The 25,494-nt window shown below is 53.0% G+C and overlaps 1 protein-coding gene across 1 annotated transcript; it reads right to left on the reverse strand.

The window, feature by feature from the left end:
• Positions 1-1,146: 1,146 nt before the first annotated feature.
• Positions 1,147-21,085, reverse strand: TPRN (taperin). The gene is made up of 4 exons (XM_058818152.1): positions 18,926-21,085; positions 4,816-4,993; positions 4,481-4,608; positions 1,147-3,666 (listed from the first exon to the last, which is right to left on the reverse strand). Exons 1-4 carry the CDS (start codon positions 21,083-21,085, stop codon positions 3,604-3,606), a joined length of 2,529 nt encoding a protein of 842 aa, XP_058674135.1. The 3' UTR covers positions 1,147-3,603.
• Between the last annotated feature and the right edge of the window lie 4,409 nt (positions 21,086-25,494).

A 25,494-nucleotide genomic window follows, 5' to 3' on the forward strand; every position in this document is an offset into this window, starting at 1 on the left:
GCTGCTGCCTAAATTCTCCTCCCATTTGCATTTTGAATGTGACCAATTACTGTGTCAGCTCCTCTTTCTCTCCCAAAGTCAGTGCTTTCCCCTGGCAATCACTTTTCAGGTGAAGCTGGAGATGTTTCCTTGACCTCCTTCAAGACCTGATGGTTTGAAGTGAAAGGGGAAACCCACATAAAAATTTAAAAGCTTAAAAACTGTGTTGTAAGGTACACAAACAGCCCCTTTAAAAAGAAAGCTTACCTGAGATCCAGGTCACACCCCCAGCCCACAGATGAATTCCTGTTTATTGAAATGAACTGACACCCACAGGAGGTATCAGGACGTGGTGAGGAGGAGATGCTGGTGTCCTACAGACAGAAAGTAACAGAGTTCCTTTCCTGTTTGTCACTCCTTGCCTTCTGCCAGCACCCACAGGATTTCACCTTCCTCCAGCACCTTGTGCTGTGGGGCACTCCCTCAGCTCCTCTCTGATCACTTGGTGATTTCCACAAATTCACAGGAACAGAAATTATTTTGGGACCATAACCATCCCATTTGGTTACAACTGTCCACTGTGTTAACTTTTTTAACTGGTGAGGTGGACATTGTGTAAATATATTGTAGCTTAGAGCACAGGAAGTAGGGATGTTAGATTGTGTACACAATGAGCTAAAAATAGGAGAAAATTAATAACAGATGTACTCTGGCATAAGGTCACTGTAGATTTGAGTTAGTCTTGAAGCCAGAAACCCAAAATGTGCAGTTTTAATAGTGGAAAAGAGTTGAAATTGACCTTAATTTAATTTAATTTAATACTGACCTAAAATTTAATAGTGACCCAATTTAATACTGACCTAAAAAGCTCAGGTACCAAATCTCCCTTAAAAAAACCCATCCAACCAACCAACACCCCCAGTCTGCTTCAGGAAGTTCTCTGCCTCATGTTCCAAAGCAGATAAATTGCTTAAGGTCTTTCATATTCAGAATATGAACACAAACCAGAGAAATTCTCCCACGGATATTCCCACATGAGACAGGACAATAAATCACCAGGAACTAGAGGCTGAAGGGCTGACAGCCCCTCTTGCTGCAAAGCAGATCAGCTGAATTGGAAGGGAATTCATAAGAGAAACAGTTTATGTAAAAATAAGCTATTTTTATTTCTTTCCCAGATACTGGACAATTCTCAGACATTGCTAGATGTCCTGAAGAAGGAAATGAGGGATCTTGGTAAAATCATTGATCCACAAAACACTTCATTAGGACAACGAATACGTCGACAAAAGCGCTCCTAAACTTCTTCAGCCTGGAATGTCCTGTTGGCCAGAGAGAGCTGCTTTGGGCTCCAAGGATGCCACACTTAATAAAAGCCCTTGTCTTGCAGAAGTGAATTTACCTTCCAGATGTGCTTTGGTATTAGTCAGAGACCCACTAAAGCAGATGCTACAGAGCAGGGTAGGCATTTACACAGAAATACCCTTCATTTAGAGCCCAGCCGTGCTGAGGCACATCCCAGGAGGTGACCCAGCAGTGATGCTCCTGCCCTCAGCACTGCCCTCACCCTGCTCTGCCTGCAGGCAGCTCGAGGAGCTGGGCAGGGGTTAGAGAGGAAGCTGGCAAGTGCAGAGGAGTGCAGAACCACAGCTCCAGGTGCAGCAGCATCACCAGGAGAAGGAGCAGAGTCAGCAGCAGCCCCACAGCCCTGAGCTGTGCTGCCCACAGGGTTAATTCACACAGAACCAGAGCAGTGTTGGAGCTGCAGGACACTGTTGGCTTTAGCATTCTTTAGCATTCCTCATGGATCCATAGGAGAACTAAGCCTGGGCTACTTCACACACCTTGTCCCTAACTTGAGTTGAAAGCAGCTCTGCCTTACCACCTGCAGTTGTGCAAGAAACAGAGCTGCCTTAAACTGACCTGGGCTTTTCCACAGGGGGAGATGCTCACTGGGGCCTTTTTTGCTAGAAAAGCTGTGCTGAAAACTCACCCCTTAAATCTAGCAGTCACAGGCAGTCTCACACTTTCCCTCATTCTACACCAGTCTCAGCACCTTATCCTGAAGTGTTTTATTAAAGGGAGAAGCCTCAACACGTGGAGCTCCATGGTCCTTGTGTCATGTCCCAGGCAGATGCACTGCAGACACATCCTGCTCCAGGCAAATCACACAGGCAGCACATCTCAAATTAGCTTGGAATGGATTAGGAGGTGCAAAATATTTCTTTGTGGTGGCCCCCCAGCCAACATCTAAAACTACTGAGTAGCTCTCTTTTTTTTTTTTTTTCATTATCTTTCCAAAAGTATTTAGGCACCCAGGGCAGAAGGGAACAGCTACAAGTAGGGATGTCCTAACAAAATTTAATCCTGTTTTTCAGTAGAACAACCTTCCCTTGCTGCTCCAACAGACACCAAACCAAGTGCAAGGTATGCAGAGCATTTTCAGTTCACAGGGCAGTGTCACTTGAGCAGGCATTCACAATCTACAATAGACAAACCAGGAACCATCAAATTTAATCAGAGATAGCAGCCTGTTCCTTTGGATCACACCCCACTCATTCCATAAAGCCCAAAGAGGCCGGATCTGTTCTCACATCTCTTTTAATCCCAAAGTACAAATCACATTAGCAGCACTGCTCCATCTGTTCCAGAGTGCAATTTTGACCCTGAGTTTACAGTAGTAGAAAACTTGAATGGAAGATTCTAGCAGATTCCTTTGCATATTGGCTGCATTAAACAATTATAATAGAACTATAAAAATCCTAGAAAAAACAAAAAATAACCCACATTCCTTGTTCAAGTTCTGCAGAAGAATGGAGTGAAACTTCCCTCCTGTGCTTTGACTAGAAGAGCAGAGCAAGTGTGGCTTGAAGGAAGCAACCAAGAGAGATCAATCAGATTTGGAACAAAGCAACAAGAGGAGCTGGCAAACTGGAGCACAACCAGCAACTCCCAGAGACTGGATGCCAGAGTTGGGAAGGACAGACCAAAGCTATGGCCAATGCTTGGGAATCTTCAAGAGGCTGGAGGCAGCCTGGACAATTCTCTACTAATTGGTGCAAAAGTAACATCTAAATCTAAAGGCATTCATTGCTCTTCCCATCCCTCCCTCAGGGTGTTCAGTGAATTCCACAAGCATGTAACTGGCACATGAATTCCATGATGTTTCAGTGAAACCAGAGCTGGAAACATGCCAAGGACAAACCACGAACCTTCAGTGGTTTTCCAAACTGACACCCAATGTGTTAAATCACCGTCAGGCTGTGAACCCACCCAACTGCCCAGTGCTCCACTGGGGAGAACGGTTGCAAAAGCTGTCCAGACCCTGCACAGTGCCTGGACTCAGACAAGCACTGAGAAAAATCCACATCCGTCCCAGGATCACAGATGTCCTTCTCACACTTGCCTAACCGCAGCTGATCTTGAACAAGGAACATGCAAGGCCACAGGCAGAATAAATCATACGCCTTGGAAGCAGTAATTCGGTCCCAAAATCCAGTGCAAATATTGTCCGGAGATGCCCGGGAGCACATGGTCCATCCACCCTTGGCAGCAGGATCGGGAGAGCCGCGGTTGCGGTGCGGGCTGCGCTGCCCCTCCTGCCCGGCAGCACCGGGAGCAGCCTCAGAAATAGAGCGCGGGCTCGCTGCTGAAATCCGAGAGACCGCCCTTCTCCGCCGGGGTGAGCTGTGGGCAGAGCAAGGACACCGGGTCAGAGCGGGCCAGAGGAGCCCCCTCGGCCCCGCATGGTGCCTTGGGCGTGTTTGGTGAGTGCCCCCCTCCAAACGTGCCCCAGAGTGTCAGAACGTCCTGCAATGGTTTGGGTTGGAAGGGGTCTTAAACCCACCTTGTTCCAACCTCCTGCCATGGCAGGGACACCTTCCACTACCCCAGGTCACTCCAAGCCCTGTCCAGCCTTGCCTTGGACACTGCCAGGGATCCAGGGACAGCCACTCTGAGCCAAGGCTTCACCACCATCACAGGGAACAATTTCTTCCCAATACCTAATCTAAATCTCTTCTCTTTTAGTTTAAAACCGTTTCCCCTTGTTCTATCATCTGCCCATGTAACAACAACAACAAAAAAATATTCCAAATACTCCCTGTTTTTTATATGCCCTCTTTAGGCCCTAGAGGGGGCTCTGAGCTATCCCTGAACCTTCTCTTCTCCAGGTAAGCAGGCCAGCTCTCCCAGCCTGGCTCCAGAGCAGAGGAGCTCCAGCCCTTGGAGCATCTCCATGGCCTCCTCTGGACTTGTTCCAGCAGACCCATGTCTTTCCTGTGCTGAGCAGAGTGTGCCAGCTGCCTGAGTCTCCACACAGCCAGGGAGGGGCAGTGGGGCAGTGGGGCAGTGAAATGGTCCCTTTGGGAGCAGTGACACAGCTCCCTGGGCAGGAACACAAACACAGGTGTGCAGGGAAAGGCACATCCTGTCCCATCCGCTGCCTGGAACAACCCCCAGCCCACAGGGGAGCACAAGAATTGGTTATTTATAGGCTCACCATAACTTGGTTCCCCTGGGAATCAGCATCCTTTGGGAGGGATCCCTCTGCAGCAGGACCCTCATACTTCTGCTCCTGCCACTCGCTGAACTTCACGGAGTGCTTTGGGGTGTAGCTGGATAAATCTGCTGGAAGGACAAAGATGAGGTAAATATTCCTCACCACCCCAAACAGAAGTGGGACAGGATCCCAGCAGGAGCAGCCTGGATGCTGCCCATCTGCAGCTCCCTGTTCACCTCCACTAGCATTTCCACCCTTAAGGGCTGTGGGAAACGTGGGCAGTGTCAGACACCACAGAAACCCCACGGTGCCCACCCACACAGTGCCTCACTCACCTGAGTTAGGTGTACTGGGATGCAAAGTGCTGTTTGGGCGTGGAATATAAAAGGTCCGAGATTTTTCATCTGTTTCAGAAGTGTGTCCTTCCTCCTCCTCATCTTCTTCTGCCAGGGAGCTCTCTGAGGGGTACTCAAACATCGTCTGCAAACTTGTCTCGTTGAAAGAGATCTTCATCTGACAACAGCAAAGGAGAATTATCAGGGAGAAGCACAAGAACTGCCTGATCCCCATGCTGGCTCTGGCACGGGCCAGGGCTGCCCCCTGGTTTAAAACAGCCACTGCAGATGCCCCAATCCCTGCCCAAGTCCTTGGTGGATCTCTTGCCATGCTGAGAGAAGCCCCAAAGGCAGAGCCAAGGGGTCTGGAGCAGCTTTTTGTGCCCTCTGCCAGCCCCTCACACTGACAACCAGCACCCACATGTTGGAAAGGTGACATTGCTAATTCCTGGCAACTCCTTTGTGTATCCAAGCTCCAGGAAACAGGATCAGGACTCCAGTCTTAGGAGAACATGGCTATTTAAGCTACATTAAACAGGGCTTAAAACCAGAAGTGAGAAGCAGGAAGCAGCTAAAGGAGAGATGGTAACAGGTGGTAGCAGAATACTGGGAAAATACTGGGCAAGGGGGAGGCCTTAAAGGTTCTGGTTTGAAACCAGTTTTATCCAGGATTGTCACTAATGACCTTTCCACTGTAACTGGAGACTGAGAAATGAAAGTGACGCAAACACACGAGTTCATCAAGGGCTAACCGGAATTTATGGCCATGAAGAAACCTGGAGAGCAAAAACACTAAAAATGGAATCAGGTTTAAGAGCAACCTTTGCCCTAAGAGAAGTTCAGCACCTGTGAATAACTGAGGAAGAAACTTTGGGATTGGCTACAGGACTGTAATCAACATTAGGATGCTGCTTAAATAAACCAGGAATGAAGGAAGGCATTTCTGCTGGAAACAGGGACTGCCCAGCTCTCCTCCCTGTGCAAATGTGCTCATCCAAGCTGAAAAGGAAAAGGAGGGGTTTGTTCCCCAGCAGCCCTGCCTGTCCCACTCATTCCCTACCACTGTGCTCCTTACAGGTCACCTCAACAGCTGCACAGGAGATTCACTGGCAAAAACTTCACACCAGCAAAAGTAAAGGTGGAGAAAAAGCATAACCAAAGCTCTTTGTAAGTACTCCAGAAAATAACCACCAAGAACTGCTGATGCCAGCACACGTCAGACAAATAAGGAGGTTAAGCTTGCCAGGAATAAGTTGAGGCCAAAAGTAGGGAAGTATTTAGCCAACACAGATCAAGGTTCAGGAGCAACTGTCTAAAAGGGTGTTGTGATCCCTTTACTTCTAAATACAATCAAAATTCAGCTAATAGGGTTATGAACAGAATGGAAAGGACATGGCAACTTGTGACAGGTGGCAGGAGCCCAATAATGGTTCTGATCTCTCCAGATGCTGTGTAATGACAGGCCAGGGGTGAGTCCAGCACATTTATCCCATGGTTCTGTCACACAGAAAATCCCCAGAGGGAAGTGGCACCTGGCTCCAGGCACCACAGTGCCCAGGTGCACCCATTCCTTGTCACAGCAGTGGTAGGAGCACTGGACTGGCATTATCAGGGGCTGCCAAGTCACACCTGGATGTCCCCAAGGGCCAGAGCTGCCAGCAGGTCACAGTGCCACCTGTGCTGCCCATGCACAGGATCCCTGGAGCTCTGGAGGATCAGAGCAGGACAGGGAGCATTTCACTGCTGCTTTTCAGCAAAGCAGCAAGGGCAGCTTTGCTTGAATCTGGGTACCAGAGGGAGCAGCTGCAGCTCCCCCACACTGCAAAGCACAGCTGGAGCTGGAGCTGCTCTGCCCCAGGGCAGGATGGAGCTGGGACACGGGCTGGCTCCTTCCCCTGCCCCCAGGAGAAGGCAGGATGGAAACTGCATGGAGGGAAGCAGCTGCCTTTCCCCAGTCCCTGCCCCTGCGACCCCAAATGACACAGAGCAGAAGAGTGATTCTATTTGAGAGAAAAGGGACTGGAATGAAATGGTGCTGAAGCTGAGAGCATCCCAGTTGCTGCTCCCTGAATTTCCCATCCCTGCTGCTGACCTAGATGCTCCCTGATCCGAGCCAGGCTGTCAGTGCTCACAATGTGGTGTCTGTCCCGTGGGGATGAGCCATGCTGCCAGGGACAAAGGCCACCAGGGTGGAGGTGCCCAGGGCTCCTGGAAGCCCAGGAGCTACCCCAGAAACTGCACAGAGGCCATTAATCAGTGCTGCCAATGGCACTGAGGGGCAAGAAGCACTCGGCTAAACATGGAAAACAGGAGAGATATGCCTTGGGGTTTAGGATTTAAGCTTGGGAGATGGAACTAAATGTTCCTGGGTTTCTGCTATCTGGAGGAAATCTCTAAGAAAAATGACTTTTAGTCCAGTTTGGACCAAAGGTGCATGCAGTGCTGGAGGAGAGAACAGCCTCAGCAGGGAGCAAAACCAGAGAGCAGAAACAGCCTGGAGACACCCACACCCCACACAGAGCCCAGAGACAGCACCAACACCCCAAACCCAACAGCTCCCACTCCCCACAGCCAGTTCTAGCAGGAGGCAATGCTGGAGCCCCTGACACAGAGCAACCAGCCAGCCCCAGGGCACAGCTGGGGCCAGGATCACCTGCAAGGCTCACACAGGCTGGTGTGTGGCACAGGGGCATCGTGGCACAGGTTCCCCCAGAGCACACTGAGCTGCCCTGTGGCAATGCCAGCCCCTGCTCCCAGAGCCTGCAGCAGGCAGAGCCCCAGGGTGCTGCAATAAAGCCCTGGGCACACCCAGGCAGAGCAAACACGAAGCACAGCCAGGCACTGGCACTGATGGACCCTGGGGCACCCAGCCCTGCCCATGGGGAGAGAGCCCAAAGCCCAAAGCCGGCTGTGGCAGCACCTGAGCTCCCCTCTCTAAGCACAAAAGGCTTTCAGGGAAGCACAAAGCAGCTCTGCTTGACCCAGCAGAACAGGGAGGGTGAAGCATTCAGGCAAAACCAGGGGACACAGGGGCAGAGGAATGCTGTGAGTGGCTCCAGAGCCCAGCTGAGTGCTGTGTGCAGGAACACAGGCAGCCTCAGCCCCAGGAACCTGCCAGAAAGGAAAACCAAGAGCCCAGTCATGGCACAGACAACAGGTTTGCACAGCCAGCAGTGCCTTGCCAGACCACAGGGACTTTCATGGGAACACAAAAGGCACCAGGGGACGTTTCTGTAGAAGAAAAGCGTGTCCCAGCAGAGCCAAGCTCACTGGAGCCCAGCCAGAGGCTCTGCTCAGCCTGTCCCAGCACTGCTCCCCTGCTCCTGCCCCAGCAGCAGCTGCCAGTTGTGGCAAGGAAGAATTCTGCACCCTTCAGCTGTGGATGTTTGCAGGGATTTGTCACTCTTTGCTCAGCTGGAGGCTTCACCCACAGCTGTGTCACAAACTCAGGGTCCAACCCAAACCCATATATACATACATTTATAAATTCATATATAAATAAATTTATATATTTATGAATTTATGTATAAATACTCTGCCCAGCAATCATACTGGAAAGAATAAATCAGGCTTTTCAGGAAATATTCTGCTGTTCAATCAATAGGTTCTTGTTGCCATAGCAAAAATCATTTATTTATTTGCTAGGATTTGAACTAGTAATGAGTAATATCCAGGAAAGAGAAGGCAGGGCAAACATTGCCCAACAAAGCATAAACCTGAGTAGTCATGCAGATCTCATTTAGAAAAGGGAAGTCAACCTTGTGTCAGGCTGGCAGGACTCAGGCTGCACCCAGACCAGCCACCAAAGAGCCCCCAAATACAGAGACTGATTAAAAACAAAAATAACCAATTTATAGAACCAACCTACAACATGAGCAATGACAGTCTGCAGCCACCTCACCTCCAAAAGGAGAGGAGAAATTCTGCAAGGCAGTATTAATGACAGAGCAAAGACTCAATGGCTTCTCACACACCAGGGACCTCTCAGAAAGTCTCCAGGGGTTATTCTGCACCCTCAGCTCCAGAAGGAATCTCCTTACTGTGGCTTTTCCCTTCTCCACCCATTATTACATTTGCTGCTTGGCTCATGAGCCAAAGTAAGGTGTTTACACCTTTTAAACTGAAACCTCTTTGACAATCCAAATCCTCACCTTGTAACAGTCAGGAAAATGAATTGTTCTAGACATTAAATGAATAAAATCATCCTATAATTCTATTCCAGCAGGGAGAGTCTGAGTCAGCATTTGCTCCCCATCACAGCAGCCCAGAACAGGGGGGCTGAGAAGGACTGAGCCCCTCTCCCCTCCCTGTGAGTGGCTCCCATCTCCCAAACCTGGGGCTCCGGCTGGAGTTGCCATCCCTGCTCTGTCCTTGAGGAGCAGGATGGGATGGTGAGTGCTGAAGCACAAGCTGGGCTCCATCCCTGCCCTGTGCCACCCCACAGCACCTCCAGCACATCCCAACCCATCAAGAGCCTCACCAGATCCAAACAGCTGAGCAGCACCAGGGAGCAACACCTGCTCTCTTCACTACTGATTCTCCTCTAATCATCCTCTGGCCTCAATAATTCCCAAGTGACAAATCCAGGGACTGCACTGACTCCCAGGACATGCAGGTGCTGCTGGGTGTGATTTAAAGCAGCTTTTCACACCTGGTCTACTACAGGATCACAGAATCTCCTGAGTTGGATCCTGCCAGGATCCCCCAGCCCAGCCCCTGTCCCTGCCCAGCCCCCCCGCAGCCCCACCCTGGGCACCCCTGGCAGCGCTGCCCAAAGGCTCCTGGAGCTCTGGCAGCCTCGGGGCCGTGCCCATTCCCTGGGCAGCCTGGGCAGTGCCAGCACCCTCTGGGGGCAGAGCCTTGCCCTGAGCTCAGCCTGAGCTGCCCTGGCCCAGCCCCAGCCGTGCCCTGGCTCCTGTCCCTGTCACCACAGACAAGAGATGTCTCTGTGTCTCTGTGTCACAAGATCAGTGTCTGTCTCTCCTCTTCCCCCACAAGGAAGCTGCCTCCTCTCAGCAGCACAGGAGGGTTTGGCTGCTATCTGCAGGACAGGTGGATGATCCAGCATGAACACAAAGCAGGGGTTGACATCTCTGAGAGATCAAGCACAGACAAAACAAGTGCTCTGAAGAACCTTGTGCTCCTGTGGCACCTCACATCGAAGAACATTTGCTGCTGCACTGGTTGGCTAAAGATTGGGTCAAGGAGGCACAAGACACCACCTGATACCTGAAACTGCAGCCAGCTGGGAGTGTCAGCAAGGCTGTGCACACAGAGCATCCCAGGGAGGGCTGCAGAGAGCCCCTGGGCAGGGCAGGAAAGCTGCTCCAGCCCCAAACCCATGGGGTTGGTGGGTGCAGGCTCAGGACCTGTACAAAGAGGAGCTTCTGACACAGAACAACCTCCAGCTGCCACAGACTGAGAGGAAAGGTCTCTGCACAGGCAAATAACTGCTGTGAGACTGGCAACAGGGTAGAAGCAGAGATTTTATAGTGGACAAAGATCCCCAAAGGGTTTACCCTGCTCTTCCCATCTGACCAGTCCCACAGAGCAGCAGATTTAGTAAAAGGAGACAGAAAAGCAGTTCATAAACTCCAAACCTCTGCAGAGACCTTCAGTTTTTTCACAGCAGCCTGCAGTCAATGATTTAGACAACTCCCATGAAAAGAAACTTTTAGATAAAAGCTTTTTGGGAATATGAGCCAATTTTTTGGAGTTAGCAACGAGCTTGTCTCTGTGTCTGTGCTTGTCCTGAAAGCACAGTCATGTGTCAGCCCAAATTGTTGAATTACTCCAGGCACAGACTTCGTGGGCAGCCTGAAATAGTACCCTGGGGACTGCAGAATCACCAGCACATCACCAAGGCATTTGCTATCATTCAGAAGATAAGGAGCTTTTGTGCCTCTGAAGCCTTTCCCTGACACAAAATAAAGGGTTTTTCCCTGACAAGTATCCCTAGGAACAGAGGGACTCGAGGCTTGGTTCCTATATCAGATTAACCCTGTACTGCTATGGCTGAAGCACTCTAAGTGTGCCCAGAAAACTGCAGATGGCAGCTCAGAAATGTACTTTTCTGTACAAGAGGAAGAGTTTTGGGGAACTGGAACTATGACACAGAATCACTTGATCATGTTTTTCCAAGAAGTGTTTCCTGAGAGTAACACTGATTTTTGCCCAGCCATTGACTGCACCCCAGTGAGTTACTGAGTAGAGCTAACAGCACTAAAGATTTACAGCAGGAGCACGTCAGGGAAGCCCTGTGTGGCTGGCAAAGGAGACACTTCCTTCAGGATCACATCCCAGCTCCCAAGCCACAAGGCAAAACAAGAAAGTCTCCATTTACAAGGCAACCCACAAAGCCAGCTCTGTGTAATCAATATGCTGAAGCACATGGCAGATAGGAGCAATGCATGGAGATTCGAAATATTAAACTCCTTGTGCAAGACACAGGCAAGTTTCAAATTCCTGATGAGAGGTGGCAGGGTAGGGACAGCCCCCAGAGCATGTGGGGCAGGTGGCTTGGTTAACTCTTCCCTTCACTGTGCAGGACAAGGGGAGATTGCAGTGCCCACACAGGCACAGCTGGAGCCCCAGTGTGCCAGGGCACAGAGCAGCCATTCACCCTGGGAGCCCTTTATTCCTCCTCACATCTGCAGGCAGAGGAGCCAGAGCCTTCCCCAGCTTAACAAGCAATTCAAAAATTACTTATTTGGCCCCTAAGAACCGGACAAATCTCCCTGCTTGTACGAAACAAATCTCATCTGAATGCACAAAGGGAGCAGGATAAGCAAGGTACGAGTAGTGTCAAGACTTGGTGTCCTTCTAAAAGCCACACAGAGCTGCCCAACAGCCCAGGATTTCACAGGCAGCTCTGAGCAGCCCATTTGTAGCTACAACGAGGTGCAGTGATGAAGCTGCCACCCATAAATGTTTCTGTGCAACCCAGACTGCCCAGAGCAGCTGACAAAAATACCTGGGTTGGTGCTGGAATGGAACCCATGGAGCATCATTCCATGGGAAACAGAGAGAGGCTGGGAGCAGAATTACTTCCCACCCTGTCAGGGAGCTCATTCAGGACCAAAGGCTCCCATGATGTGAACAGCATCACCTGCACAACAGAGTTCATGTCTCTCTTGCCCCTGCTCTCTCTTTTAACATGCAAAAGGAACTTCCCTGATGAGCAGCAAGTGCAGCAGGTTCACCAGGAGCCTCAGGGATGTGCCCTCAGAGCTGCATTTTCAGCAGCTGCAAGCGACACAATTTCCCTACACACACAAGTAATTGTCTGAGATATTTCCTGCATTCTAATGCCCACAGAGCAGCAGCTCCATCCTGCCAGGTTCCCAAGAACATCCGAAGGGCACTTCTCAGAAAACATCAGCCCCGAGTTCCTCCGGCCCAGATTTTCCCAGGATGTTTGTGAAGTCGCTCCGTGTGATACTGACACTCCATGTGACTCTTCCTACACAAACAGGGATATCCTCCCAGCCCCACGGACTGCTGCACTCACTGGAAGAGCCTGGGTTGTAAATAGGTTTTAAATTCAGGTTTCAAATTCAGGTTTCACTTGGGAGGGGTGTGAGCACAACCCCTGAGGTGAAGGGGATGCTGCTGCAGCAGCTCTTACCCAGATTTGCTTTCCTGCCACTGCACCCAGAAACTAAATATTTTCATTTTCCCTACTGTTCCCCACACATAACACAGATTTGGGGCAGGACTCCTGCCCCAGCCACCCCAGTGTCCTTCCTCTGTTCTTCTCACAACACCATGACCACACACTGGAAAAACCAGAGTGGAAAGGAAAACCCAAACCTGAAACAAACTGAAACCTTGAGATGGAGGGAAATTATAAACCATCTCCAATCTGGTCCACAGATTAGGCAAACTGATTAAGAAAACGTTAACTGTAATCCTTGCGATTAGAGTTAGAGCACAAAGTACTTCAAATCTCCTCCTGAGCTTTGGGGCAGGCTGAGCCCTGGGCATGTCCTAACCAGCTTCAAAGCCAGGCTTGGCTCTGATTTGCGTCAGAGTTTCTATTTTAGCCCTTCTGTCCATTCCTGCAGTGCTGACAGCAGCAGGCAGGACATGGGGGCAAGAGAACCAGGGGAATTGGGACCAGCTCAGACTGTCACTGCAGCAAGAGAAGCATGGGAGTGGTGAGGCCATGCAGAGCCTCAGTCACAGAAAGTTTCCCACTACAGAGATGAGATGAGATAAATCTGACTCAGACTCTGCCATGGTTTCATACAACAAAGTCTCAGCACTTCAAGGTGCTGGCATGTAGTGGGGAAACAAAAAACCACCCACTGCCCCACTGACAGCCTCGGGGGCAGCTTGTGAAGTGGTTTAAAAGCTGTAACTGCAGCTGATTTCCAGGCTTCAGCCATCAACATCACAGAAAAAACAATCAGTGGAATTAGCAAAGGGCAGGAAAATGGCCCTGTCTGGGTGAAAGAGCCTGCTGCCATCTGACAGCTAATGGAGATCATCTCTGCAGGGGAGGGGCTGCACTTCATCATCCAAGACGCTTGTTTCCTGAGCATGACTTATCTCTGCTGACCTCATCTCCTAAAAATGCAATACATCCATGTCAGATACTGCCATGGCCCCTCCTTAAAGGTGGCAGATGAATCTGCCCCAGCAGAGCACAGCCAGAGACAGAAAATAGAACAGGAACACGCAGTTCCCCAAGAGCTAAAGAACACAAATCTCTGTCCTGACCCCTCCAAAACACAGGGATGACATCATCAAAGGAGTTCCTGCAGAGAGATTTCTTCTTCTACTACTAAATGAATTTACTTGTGTTATGGTTAATTTACTTGTGTTATACATTGCAAAAACAAACTTCAGGCAGCCACCAGCATTTAGACTCCACACTGTGCAGACTTGCTCCAAACAGGTCTGGGCAGCAGCTGGAAATGTTGATCCCTGCCAACATCCCAAAGCTACACCTGGTTCTCACAGGAGACCATCTCCAGCAGAACTGAACAGATGGAAAACTACAGAGCAGGAAGTTCAGCAGGTTAGAGCAACAAAGCTGCTGCCCATGATCAAAACGGAGGGGTATTTAAACTAATCTTTTAACAGACTTTTAAGTGGCAATTTGGAAGCCACATTCAGGCTTTATGCAGCTCAAAAGATTAGGACATGGACCATGCTAAAGTTTGTGCAAGATGGAACTTTTTGAAGTTCAGCTGAACATCTTTGAAGACGATGTAGAAGCTTTAGACTCCAACTGTTTGGATCCCAGCAGCCTTGTTCCCGTAATCCCCGCTCGCACTGGGCTGCGACTCGCCTGCCAGCACACGGCAAGCTGCCAGCTGTGACAAGCACTAAACATTAAATCCATCAACAACCTGATGTCTGCTGGCTCTCAGGTCCTGTTATTCACAGGACTTTGGCTGGCCTGGCCAGAATTCATTCACCTTCCCTGCAGGATCTGCAGGAGGTACCGGACCCTGGAGAGGAAAACACTCGGGATGCTCTGCAGGAGTGACACACCGGAGGAGCAGGGCCAGGGCAGAGTGCAGCCTCCAGCCAGAGGAGAGCCTGAATCCCAAAGCCAGTGACTGATCATGGGGAGCCCAGCTCCATTTTTTCACAGAAATCTTTTTTTTTCAGATTTCTGCATTTTCTGGGAAGCAAGAGCTTCAGAAAGAGAATGTAAACAATTGTTATCAGCTGCTGTAGAATGCAATAAGATGCACCTATTTTAACCTGTGATTAGTTCATGTTCCCATGTTTATAATTAAAGGCCAATCACAAGTGCAAGCTAGGGACAGAGTCCCTAGACACAACTTTGTTATAGATTCTTTCTTTCTATTCTTAGCTTAAAAAGCCTCTGCAACTTCTCTCTTTATTCTATTTAGTATAGTCATAATGTATTATATATCATACGTCAATAAATCCAGCCTTCTGATCAAAAAACAAGATTCTCGTCTCTCTCTCACCTCCAGTAACCCACTCAAGACGCTGTAATAGCCCTGCACTGCTCTGTCCTTGCCCAGCTCTCCTCCACACACCAACCACATGTTCTCCAGAAACCCAGATTTCTATCTCACCAACAACTCTATTGGACGTTATTCTGGCAGGTAACCAAACCACCACTGACTCTTGTCAGCCCAGATGAGCAAGATTTTATCCTCTGAGATCCCAAAGATCCACATCCTGCAGCAAAGCCTTCCCTTCCTCCTGGCACTGCTGACATGCCTTTACTTCAATAACAAAGAGAAGCCCTGAGCAGAGGTCACCAACAGTGTGCTGCATCCTCTGCCCCATTCCCAGTTTAGAATAAAGGTCAGTAGGTCCCCTTCCACCCCTGCACATGCATCCTGTCCTCTCTGAGAGCTCAGCCAGCTCCTCCAGCAGCTGCCCAGCAGCTCCTGGCACATCCCTTTGGAGCTGCAAACACACTTCTCAGATGGAGTCCCATCCACAGTGCTTTATCTGAACTGCTGGTGGTACTGCCTGGAGAGACCTCAAAACAGCCCCAGAGCAGATGAACAGCCCTGAAGGCACCTGAAGCTGCAGGAGCACAGCAGCTCCAGCTCATCCATCCCCCGGGGTGAGCAGGGCTGGGGCTCTGCCCTCCACCTGCAGACCCTGATGTGTCCCATCCCACACCGACCTTCACAGCCCCTGTCCCCCCACAGCAGCTCCACAACAGAGCTGGGAACAGATTTTGTATTTCCAATACATCATTCTCCTCTCCCTCAGCAAGCTCCAGCTCCAGCCCCCAGAGTAACAGCTGCTTCACATATCTGAAGGTCTGGAAGGAGCAATCAAGTTGTTTATCCTGAAAGGCCTTGAAGCAGCAGCATCCCCCAGGCCACAGCAAAGTCACAAGTGCCACAGCCACTGCCAGCAGGCAGGAGCAGGGGCTGGAGCTCCCTCTGTGCACGGCAGTGCTGGAACCCAGCCTGTCCCAGCCTCCCTCCCAAAAAGCCACGGAGGATGTGGATCAGGGCACTCAGACCACAGCAGCTCCACTTGGCTGGCACTGCTGCCACAGTCAGGCAACCAGAGGCCACACATGGGGATGGAAAAGGGAGGCTGAATTTCTACATTTCAGGAAAAACACCATTTGCATCTCACAGAACAGTGGTGTGCAACTGGCAGGGCTGACACCCTCCTTCCTAATAAATCATTACCCCTGACTGCACAGCCAGCCACTGATCCACAGCATTTCCAGACTCTGCTGACCTTTTTATCTCCCAGATTCCTGCTGGGCATCAGCAAACAGTTAAACTTTTCCAAGTTCTTGAAGTTTCACTAAGCACTACTTTCTTAAATATGGAGCATAATTAAAGATCTTTACAAAGCAAGGTTTAGAAAGGAAGATGCTTGGCACAAGAAGGGCTTGTTCACCCCAAAATACACAGGAGCTGCTCACTAAAACCAGCATCAGGTTTTGACACCCCAAAAAAGAAAGAGGATTGGTTTTAACAAACAACTGCAGGTCCCAGCTCACAAGAACAGTCTGTTTCTGCCCAATTCAGGCCAAAATCAAGTTTCTGAAAACCCCGAGACAGTTACAAAACAGAACTCTTGTTTTTGGCTGGTTGCCTTGGAGACACAGAGTGATCTCTTGGGAAGAAACCAAGGAATGCATCTTAATACGAGCTCCTTCCTTTTCAGGCATCAACACTCAGCCTTATTACCCAGAGTACAGCCACAAACATCCTCTGGGTCAAGAGTAAACAGAAATCTTTCCATTTGTCTCCCATCAGCATCTCCTAGACCCTGCTACAAAGTCATACTCTGTGCTTGACTGAGCAGGAAGGAACTCAAAGAAAAATGGGTGTTTCTCCCATACCACATTTAACTTCACCCAGAAACTCGTGTCTTGACTCTTTTCCTTCAGCTCCATCTTATTTTTCAAAGGATCCCTATTTGATTCAGCTTCCTGAGTTCTGCAAATATAACAGGCAGTTTCTCCTTTGCCTTTTAATCTCTCTCCTCTCAGAAACCAGATGTTTGCACAAGTTCTCCTGCAGCACGACCCCACACACAGCTCTTAGGGCACAGCTCTGTGTGCACCTTGCAGTATTTGGCACCTCAGCTGCACAGCAGGGCAGATAATGCTGTTAAGCTGATAAGAACAGGGCAGAGAAGCTCCATGACCTGCCCAATGTCACACAAATCCACCACTGACACACAAAACAGTAGTTAACCAATATCACACGATATTTTAGGCTGGGAAAGGTCCTCTGGAGGTCTGTAGCCCAAATTCCTGACTTCAGCAAGACTGACTTGCCAGCTGCTCAAAGTTTTCCCCTGGCAAGTTTCAGACAGCTCCAAGGCTGGACATGCCATGACTTCTCTGGGTTTGACCAACCAAAAAACAATTCAGCCACTGCACTGGACTTGTGCTCATCTCCCTCCCTCCTTTTTGTACTGACAAGGATACCTTCCACTGGACACCATTTAACTGGTTTTATTTGAGGCTTTGTTCCTTGTGCCCCAACAGCATCCCCTGCTCAGAAAAATCAGCTCCTCAGCTCCATCAGAAGTAGGGCTGACCCAAATATGACCATCCCACAAGATTCTCTCTGTGCCCTCTGCTCCATCCTAAGAGCACTCACAACTGTAAATGCTGCTTTAATATTTATACCACACACTTGATTTGGTGTAAATCAAATTAACACCCCAAACTGAACCTGAACAGAGCCAAAACAGCTGCAATGAGTGCAAGCCAGCAGGTGTTTAGGCAGCAGAACAACTCCAGTCTGACCAAGCACTTCCCTGTAGGAAAACAAGGAAAAACTTCAGGAGCACTGAGCAGGAATCAACACTCCTGCTCATTTGCTTGCTCTGTCTCTCAAGGTGCTCCAGACCTGCTCCCGGCATTAGTCACCATCAAATTACCACAGGCTGCATGTGCTTAGGGAGGAATTTGACAGCGTTAAGCCAGGGAAGCAGCACTGCCTGCCTCCCTTCAAATGAGATGCATCCTGCTCAAAGGATTGCCTCAAATTATAATGCTCAGTGCCTCAGGTACCCACGCGGATTCAGTCCCTCAGTTATCTATTTGGATTTGGGTAACGGAAATGTCCCACAACAATTCCCACTATGGAAAAATATGTCACACCACAGCCCTAAAAGTCGGGATCTGCCACCTCAGTGTGCTGCCCTCAGAGCCCAAAACTCTCCCCACTCCTCTTGTCACGTCCAGATGCATTTCAGCAAGCTCTACAAAGATTAATTTTCAATTTAGGGCTCACAAGGATCTATGCTACTCCCCAAGCCATGAGAAAATCTGGCATTCACTGACTCCAAAGGCATTTGGAGCAATCAGCATCTCCTGGATTGTCAGAGCTGTAGCTGCACATTCAGAAGAAGCAGGTGGTATAATCCTATCAATGGGAGTTAAGTTCTTGCTGATCTCTTTCTGCCTAATCGAGACCTAATTCTTGAGCCTCTATCAATAGATCACTAATGAGGGGAAGACACCATTGCCACACTGCTGGGGGACCACGGGCAGCTCAACACGTCCAACCCCTCAGACACAGCGAGCAGAGCAGAGGGAGAGGGCAAGCCCACAGCTGCTCCAAGCACGCAGCTCCCCCTGATTTCCTAAATTCCTGAAATACTTCACTTTCCATTATCGTATCTCCAAGAAGGGCTGGGGTGGGAGAGGCCCTGCAGCTGTCACAGGGCATATCCCACCCTCAGCTGCTTTGTGGGACAGTCCCCAGTGTCCCCTCCCTGAGGGCAAATTCTGTTTAACACACCAAGTCCCATCTCCCAGCTGTGGTTCCCCTTTAGGAACCCTTTAAAGTTCCAGGAGACAGTAAAAGCAAATAAGGCACTGGGCTTGCAGAGTTGCAAACTGTCCTAATATTGGATACCATGAGAAATATTAATCTCTGGTTCCTTCATCACCATTCTGAAATGTCCTTCGCATCAGTGTGGTGGGGTTACACCTTCCCTCTCCTGTTTTCCAGTCCGTTTTACCCCCAGCTTCAGCCAGGTCTGAGGGCAGCCTCTGGCTCCCACAGGGGGCAAACACACTGCCCTGTTCCCAGCAGTGCCTCATGAGCAGCCAGACCCAAAGCAGCCCAGGGACACTTGCAGCCTGGCTGCTGAGCACACAGTGCCCAGTTACCTTCTTGCGCCGTGAGCCCGTCTTGCTCATGCAGGACCTCTCCAGGGACAGGTACCCCCCGATCACTTCGATCTCGTTCACCGTGGGGTAGCGCTTTTTATGGGGTACCCCCACTTGAGGCCCATCAGTGTTCTCCACGGCTTTGCCTCTCGCTTTGCTCTCCTCCTCCTCCTCCTCTTCCTCCCGCTGCGGCCTTCCGCTGGCATCGGGGACAGCCTGCAGCCCCGGGGCCACGGGCTTCCTTTTGGGCACGACAGTGAAGGTGCTGCCTCCCTTCTGCTGGGGGGCAGAGTGCGGTCTGTAGAGGGGGACAGAGGAAAACTCCATCTCCAGGTCGGGGCCAGCTGCTCCGGGCTGATCCGCCAAGCTCCCCGTCCTCGCAGCCGCGCCAGCCCCGCTGTCCGGCTCCACAATGTCATCGATGTAAGTCACGGGTACCAGAGGATCCAGAGGCGCCGCTGGGGAAGTGATGGGCTCTTCCTGCTCGGGGGCGGGAGCCCTCGGGGGCTCCGGGGGTGCCTTCTCCGAGGGCGGTGGCGGCGGCCCCGGCCTGGCAATCTGCGCCGGCGGCCGAGCCGGGCTGCCCTCCCGGCGGGGCACGAACACGAAGGAATTGCGCGAATTCAGGCGCAGCTTGGCCAGAGCCTGTGCCTGCAGATCGTGGGCTGGGATGGCCGCCAGGTCGGGTTTGGGGGCCGGGAGGATTTCGAAGGAGCCCCCGGCCCGGGGGGCTGAGGCGGAGAGCGGCCGAACGGCGCCGGTGGCACTGGGGGCCGGACTGGCACTGGGCAGGGGGGACACGGCCACCTCGGCCTCCTCCGGCTTTGGCCTCCTGGCGTTGGCTCTGGCATGGGAAGGGCTGGTGGATGGCACTGGTGGCCCCTTGGGCGTTGCGGGGCGGCCGGCGGAGACAGCGCTGGGCTCGGGGACGCGGGCGCTGGGGAGCTGCCCCCGGGGTGTGACCGTGAAGGAGTTGGAGCTGATCTTGTGGACAAAGCAGTTGGCCTGAGAGGCCGCAGCCTTGGGGGCAGCTGGGGCCGCCTGGGGGGCTGCAGCCCGGGGGGGAGCCGGGGCGGGCTGGGGGGCTGCGGGCTCGGGGGTGAAAGCCCGGGGGGGAGCCGGGGTGGGCTGGGGGGACACGGGCTGAGGGGTGACAACCCGGGGCGGTGGTGCGGGCTGGGGGGTGACAGCCCGGGGAGGTGGTGCGGGCTGGGGGGTGACAGCCCGCGGGGGTGCCGTGGGTTGGGGGGTGACAGCCCGAGGGGAAACCGTGGCCGGGGGGGTGACAGCCCGGGGGGAAGCCGGCGGCAGGACTGTGGGCTGGGGGGCCGCTGGCACCGCTGGAGGGGTGGCGGCCCGGGGGGGAGCCGGGAGCGGCGGAGGGGTGGCCGGGACCGCGGGCGGAGATGCCGGTCCCGCCTTTGGCGCCGGAGCCCGGGGGAAGCCGGACCCCTTCTGGAGGGGCACGGGGGCACGGGGGGAGCCGGGTCCCGCGGGCGGAGCGGGCGGCGCGGCCCGGGCAGCGCCCGGTCCCACCTGCGGCGGAGCCGCGGCCCCGCCGGTCCCGGGCAGCGCGTCCCCAACGCGGCGACGGCGGCCCCGCGGCCGCTGCCCGAACTTCTCCAGGAGGCGGCTGACGGTGCCCGGCTCGGCCGCCTCGAGCGGCTCCGGCGGCTCGGCCGTCTCGTAGATGACGACCTGGTCGGCGCGGATCTCGGCGAGCGCGGCGCCGCGCCGGGCCAGCAGCTCCCGCAGCGGGTCGGCGCCGGCCGGGTCCCGGCGGCGGGCGGGCGGCGCATCCCCCGCGGCGAAGCAGGCGGCGGGGTCGGCGCGGGACTCGATGATGAGGATGTTGTCGGCGCGGATGGTGCGGATGCCGGGCACGGCGCTGTACAGCTCCAGCAGCTGCTGCAGCGGCCGCGCCGCGGCGCCGGGCCCGGGCCGTCCCTGCCGCAGCCGGCGCCGCTCGCTCTCCAGCCGCATGAAGGGGTTCTCGCGGAGCGGGCCCAGGCTCTCCGCCACCACCAGCCGCTCCCCGGCCGGGGGCTCGGGCTCGCCGCCCGCCCCGGCCAGCTTGGCCCGCTTGCGCTCCAGGATCTCCCGCTGCCAGGCGGGCGCTGCCCGCGGCCCGGCGCCGAGCGGCGGCTCCGCGCTGCTCATGGCGGCGGCGCTGGGGCTCTGCGGGCCGGGCCCCGCCGCACCGGGGCGGCCCCGCGGCCCCGCCCCCGGGCCGGGCAGGGCCGTTCCCGCGGGGCCGGGGCGGGGCCGGAGGTGCGCCGGGGCCGCCCCGCTCCGGGCCGGGGTCAGCGCTCCGTCCCGCTGCCCGGGACAAGGGCCCCGGGGCTGCCGGACAGCGGCGGGGCCCGGGCACGGTGACGTGACCTGAGGTGGTGCCGCATCCCCGGGCTGGGAACCGGCCGGGCCCCGCCGCCCCATCGCCCTCCCCTCAGAGAGGGGACCCCCGGCCCGGGACACGAGCCATGGTGATGGACACAGAATCACAAAAAATACAAAACAGCCATATGTGCCCATTCCCCCATCCCGAAGTGCTCCGTCTGGTGCCAGCCGAGGGCAGGGTCGATAAACGCCTTTCGGGGTCACCTCCTTCGCAGGCAGAGCAGGTGCTTGTGCAGGAACAGGGAACCAGCCCCTGACTCTGGAGCACTGTCTGTGCTACCCGGACAGTCAGAGGAGTGTTTTGGGGAGAGCTCTGAGGACACAAGTGGAGTTTTCCATGGCACATGGCAGCAGAGTGGGAGAACACTTTTCCCATTTTGCTCTTTGCTGCTCAGGGAGGTCGTGGAGGGTCGTCCTCCCTCTGTGGAGACATCCCAAACCCACCTGGAAGCGTTCCTGTGTCACCAAGACTCTGTCTTGGCAGGGGGCTGCACAGGACGATCTCCAGAGGTCCCGTCCAACCCCAGCTATTTCTGTGATTCAGTAATTCAGTGATTCATTGGCAGCACTTGTTGGACGCAGAAGTGCCGCCGCGGCGTTATTTCCAGTCAGCGCCTGTTATCAGCCGCCCGCAGGTGCCTTTGGGAAGTGTGCGCAATTAGGAAACCATCGCTCGGCAGCGCAGCAGCGCTTCCCACGCCTCCCGAATCCTCCCCTGGGAGACTCGGGGGACACGGCACGCGTGACATCGAATTACCTTTGGGCAGGGCTCGGGGAGGTCCCCGAGCCGCGCCCGGCCCGCACTGCCCCCGCCGGGAGCCCAAAGCGCAGCTGTGTTTACGGGAGCAGCTCCGTGTCCTGCTGATAACGCTCCTACCTTTGCACTGCGAGCCACAACAGAGCAATCGCTCCCTCTTCAAACGAGACCCGGCAATGATACCTGTGAAAAACTTGTTTCTAAAATTTTAAAAGTTTAATAGTAATAAAATGGTTATTAAAAATAGTAATACAATTAGAGTAACAACAATTTGGACAAATTGAATTAGGACAATATGAGATAATAAATACAAAGAGTTACGGATGTCCGGGTACCTTTTTCTGGGCAGCAGGAGCCCGAAAAAGGACACTCCTTAACAAAGGATTAACTCTTAAAAGCAACAGCCTGTTGCATATTCATACACTTCATACATGCATAAATTCCATTCAAACACAGGATTCTGTCTGGTGATCGTCAACTTCTTCCTCCCAATCCTAAAAGCGCCTTCGAGGCGGGAAGAAGTTTGTTTCTTCTGATAAGAGGGCAATAAATTCTTTTTCTCTGAAAGATTTAAGTGTCCTGTGGCTGTTATCTTGCTGTGAGTCCTTTCTTTAAAAAAAGTATCTTACATAGCATAGTTTCTATTTTAACTTTTTTTATATATATTTAACACAGTACTTAAGAGAATTAACACAGCATCACTTTCTAACACAACACATACAATATTCATTTGAATATTTGCGAAAAGCCAATCATAAAACACCCGCATTTTCCACAATACCACTGGGAACAGCTTTTATTGCCGCGGTTCCCCTGCCCGGTGCCCGCAGGAGGCAGCTCCAGCCTTTCACCTCGAATAACTCCGGGTGCTGCGAGGCTCACGCATGACCTGCTGTACCCCTGGAGCACGGCTCCATCATGCTCCATCTGCCTCCAGCAGGGCCGCAGGGTGCCCGGGGCTGGGGATAAAGCGGAGCGAGCGGGCAGAGACATTTCCCCGCCTCTGGTGACTCACGGCTCAGGCACGTCCAGAGCCAACAATGTGCCTTTGTGCCCGGAGATCTCAATGGATTTCTCTTTCGTGGTCTTGTCTGGTTGGCTTTTGAGCCTGTGTAAAGCCCGTAAATCCTGAAATAATGAATCCCACACAGTTTTGCTGCACCTGGCGTAAAGAAAACGCCACCCTTTGTGGACATTGAACCTGACATCTGCTGGTTTCACCGCATGCCCGCCTGCCTTTAGAACAAAACAATAAATCCAACCATTATTCATCCCCTCCCCTGCCAGTCAGGATTTGAGAGCCTTCCATCATTTCTGTCAAGTGCTCCGAGCCCCGGCCGAGTCAGTGGAACCGTGTCAAGGGCTGGGCAGCGGGACTTGGCCTGCGAGCAGAGCCTGGAGCTAATCCCGATGTGTTCGCACCCAGGGAGCCCCGGCCCAGTGCCCGGGGCTGCTCCCGGGAATCCCGCTCGTGTTTTGGCACAGGAGGGAACGCTCGGTTACAAAAACCAGGTGTGATGATGACAGGGCCAGCCCTGGCAGGCTGTGATGGCAAAGTGCCCCGGACAGAGCCGGACACGGACAGGGCCGGGCACGGCTGGTGCGGATGAGGAGCTGCGAGAGGAGAGGGCAGGGACAGCACGGCAGGGGCTGAGCCCCAAGTACCCCCAGGGGATGAGGGGACAGGGGCAGAGCAGGGCCCAGCACGGCTCTGGGTGATTTCACCTTAAACAGCTCCCACTGCAGTTTGTGTCCATCACCCACGGGTGCAACAGAGCACTGAGGCAGAGGGAAGAAGCGACAGGGAAAAGTAACCCCTTGTAAGTGGGCTTCTCAGCAAATTTGACTTTGTACCTCCTGGTGCTGATTTAAAACCAGGACACATGGAATGGTTCCAGGATAAAGGATAAAGAATCTGGATGATCTTTCTGGGCACCAGGCCCTCCAGGCACCAGTGGTGCCACAAGGCTGTGCAGTGTGTGGTAAAGGATCAAAGGTGATTTCTGTCATCTGTCACACAGCTGAGGTGAATATGGCCCGTCCCACCTCACTGTGGTGGTGGCACATGGAGAATATCCCCAAATGGGGAGGGTGGAGAAACAGAGGCTGTGATCCTAGGGCTGAAGAAAAATGGCCCAAATGCCAGAGCTGTCCAGCCTGTTTCTCTTTGTCCTGAGGGGCTGCAGTTACCACATCTATCAGAGGATGATCATGCAGGTGACTGTCAGCATTGGAGATAAGGGAAAAATTGCAGCTCAGAGTTCAAGCCAGTGGCAGTTCACTCAAACAGGCCCCTGGGAGAGAAAGTGCTTTATCAGAATTCATTCATTGCCTTGGTGCTGTTTTGCAGCCGGTCTGTTTTCCCCAGGGGATTACCAGGCCTTTAACCTCCCTTGGATTTCCCCAGGGCCCTGTTCCTGTGTCTGGGAGGGTGCTCAGGGTTTAGCCTTGCTCCCAGGAAGAGGCACAATCCCTAATGCGCTCTAAATTCCTTAGCACCCCATGCTCACTAAGCTGCAGATGCTGCTGGAACCTGAATCACTCTGAGCTATCCCTGTCCTATCCCCAGGACTGGATTTGTGGCTCTCACATGGTCCCTTGTTTAATTATCAGGATTTTTTTGTTTCCTCCCCTTTTAGCTGCACCTGGGCCTCTTGTCCCTCATGAGCTCTGCTCCTTGTGTGTAGCTGCTGCCATGCAGAGGTGCCCAGTGCCTGTGGGTCCCTCACCTGCACCATGGGTTCATCACACCTCATTTCCCTCACACAGCATCTGCCAGGTGCCATTTCCTGGGTTTATGAACTCAGCCAGAGAACGACAATAACAACAACAAAAACGAGAAAAAAACAGCTTTCCCAGAAGTGTTTATTTTTATTAAATTCTGTCTTTAGCCCTAGAAACATTTGTGTACTTGAGGCCTGGTTATCCCACACAAAGCAGCAGAGCCCCAGAGACAGCAGAGGTGGCAGAGGTGGCAGAGGGCTCCTGAGTCAGGCAGGGCTGGCCCCAGCCCAGGGCAGCAGCAGCATCAGCAGCCAGAAACCACACTGGGGGTGCTGGGGTCACTGGAACCTTTTCTCACTTTCCCCAGGAGCCAGCCTGCTGCTCCAGGGCCCACTGAGGCTGGGAGAGCGGAGTCTTTGCTTTCAAAACTCTCTATTTGCCTCAAGGCTGTTTTGGCCCCAAACCAGCACGTCCCAGGGCTCTCTTGTGCCCAGCATTTCCAGCTCCTTATGGCCCTGCTGTGCCTCCAGGCATGGGAGAGCAAGGAGGGCTCCGGGTGCCCCGGCAGGTCTGTGTGGCTGCAGCTGCCCTGCCCTGCACTCGAGCTGGGGTTGGGAAGGAGCAGGACTCTGTCTGCTCCTCTGAACCCACAGAGAGCAGAGGCAGAATCAGCAGAGTGGTTTATCTTCAC

The sequence above is a fragment of the Ammospiza caudacuta genome, chromosome 21 (genome assembly GCF_027887145.1).
Source record: "Ammospiza caudacuta isolate bAmmCau1 chromosome 21, bAmmCau1.pri, whole genome shotgun sequence".
Taxonomy (NCBI): domain Eukaryota; kingdom Metazoa; phylum Chordata; class Aves; order Passeriformes; family Passerellidae; genus Ammospiza; species Ammospiza caudacuta.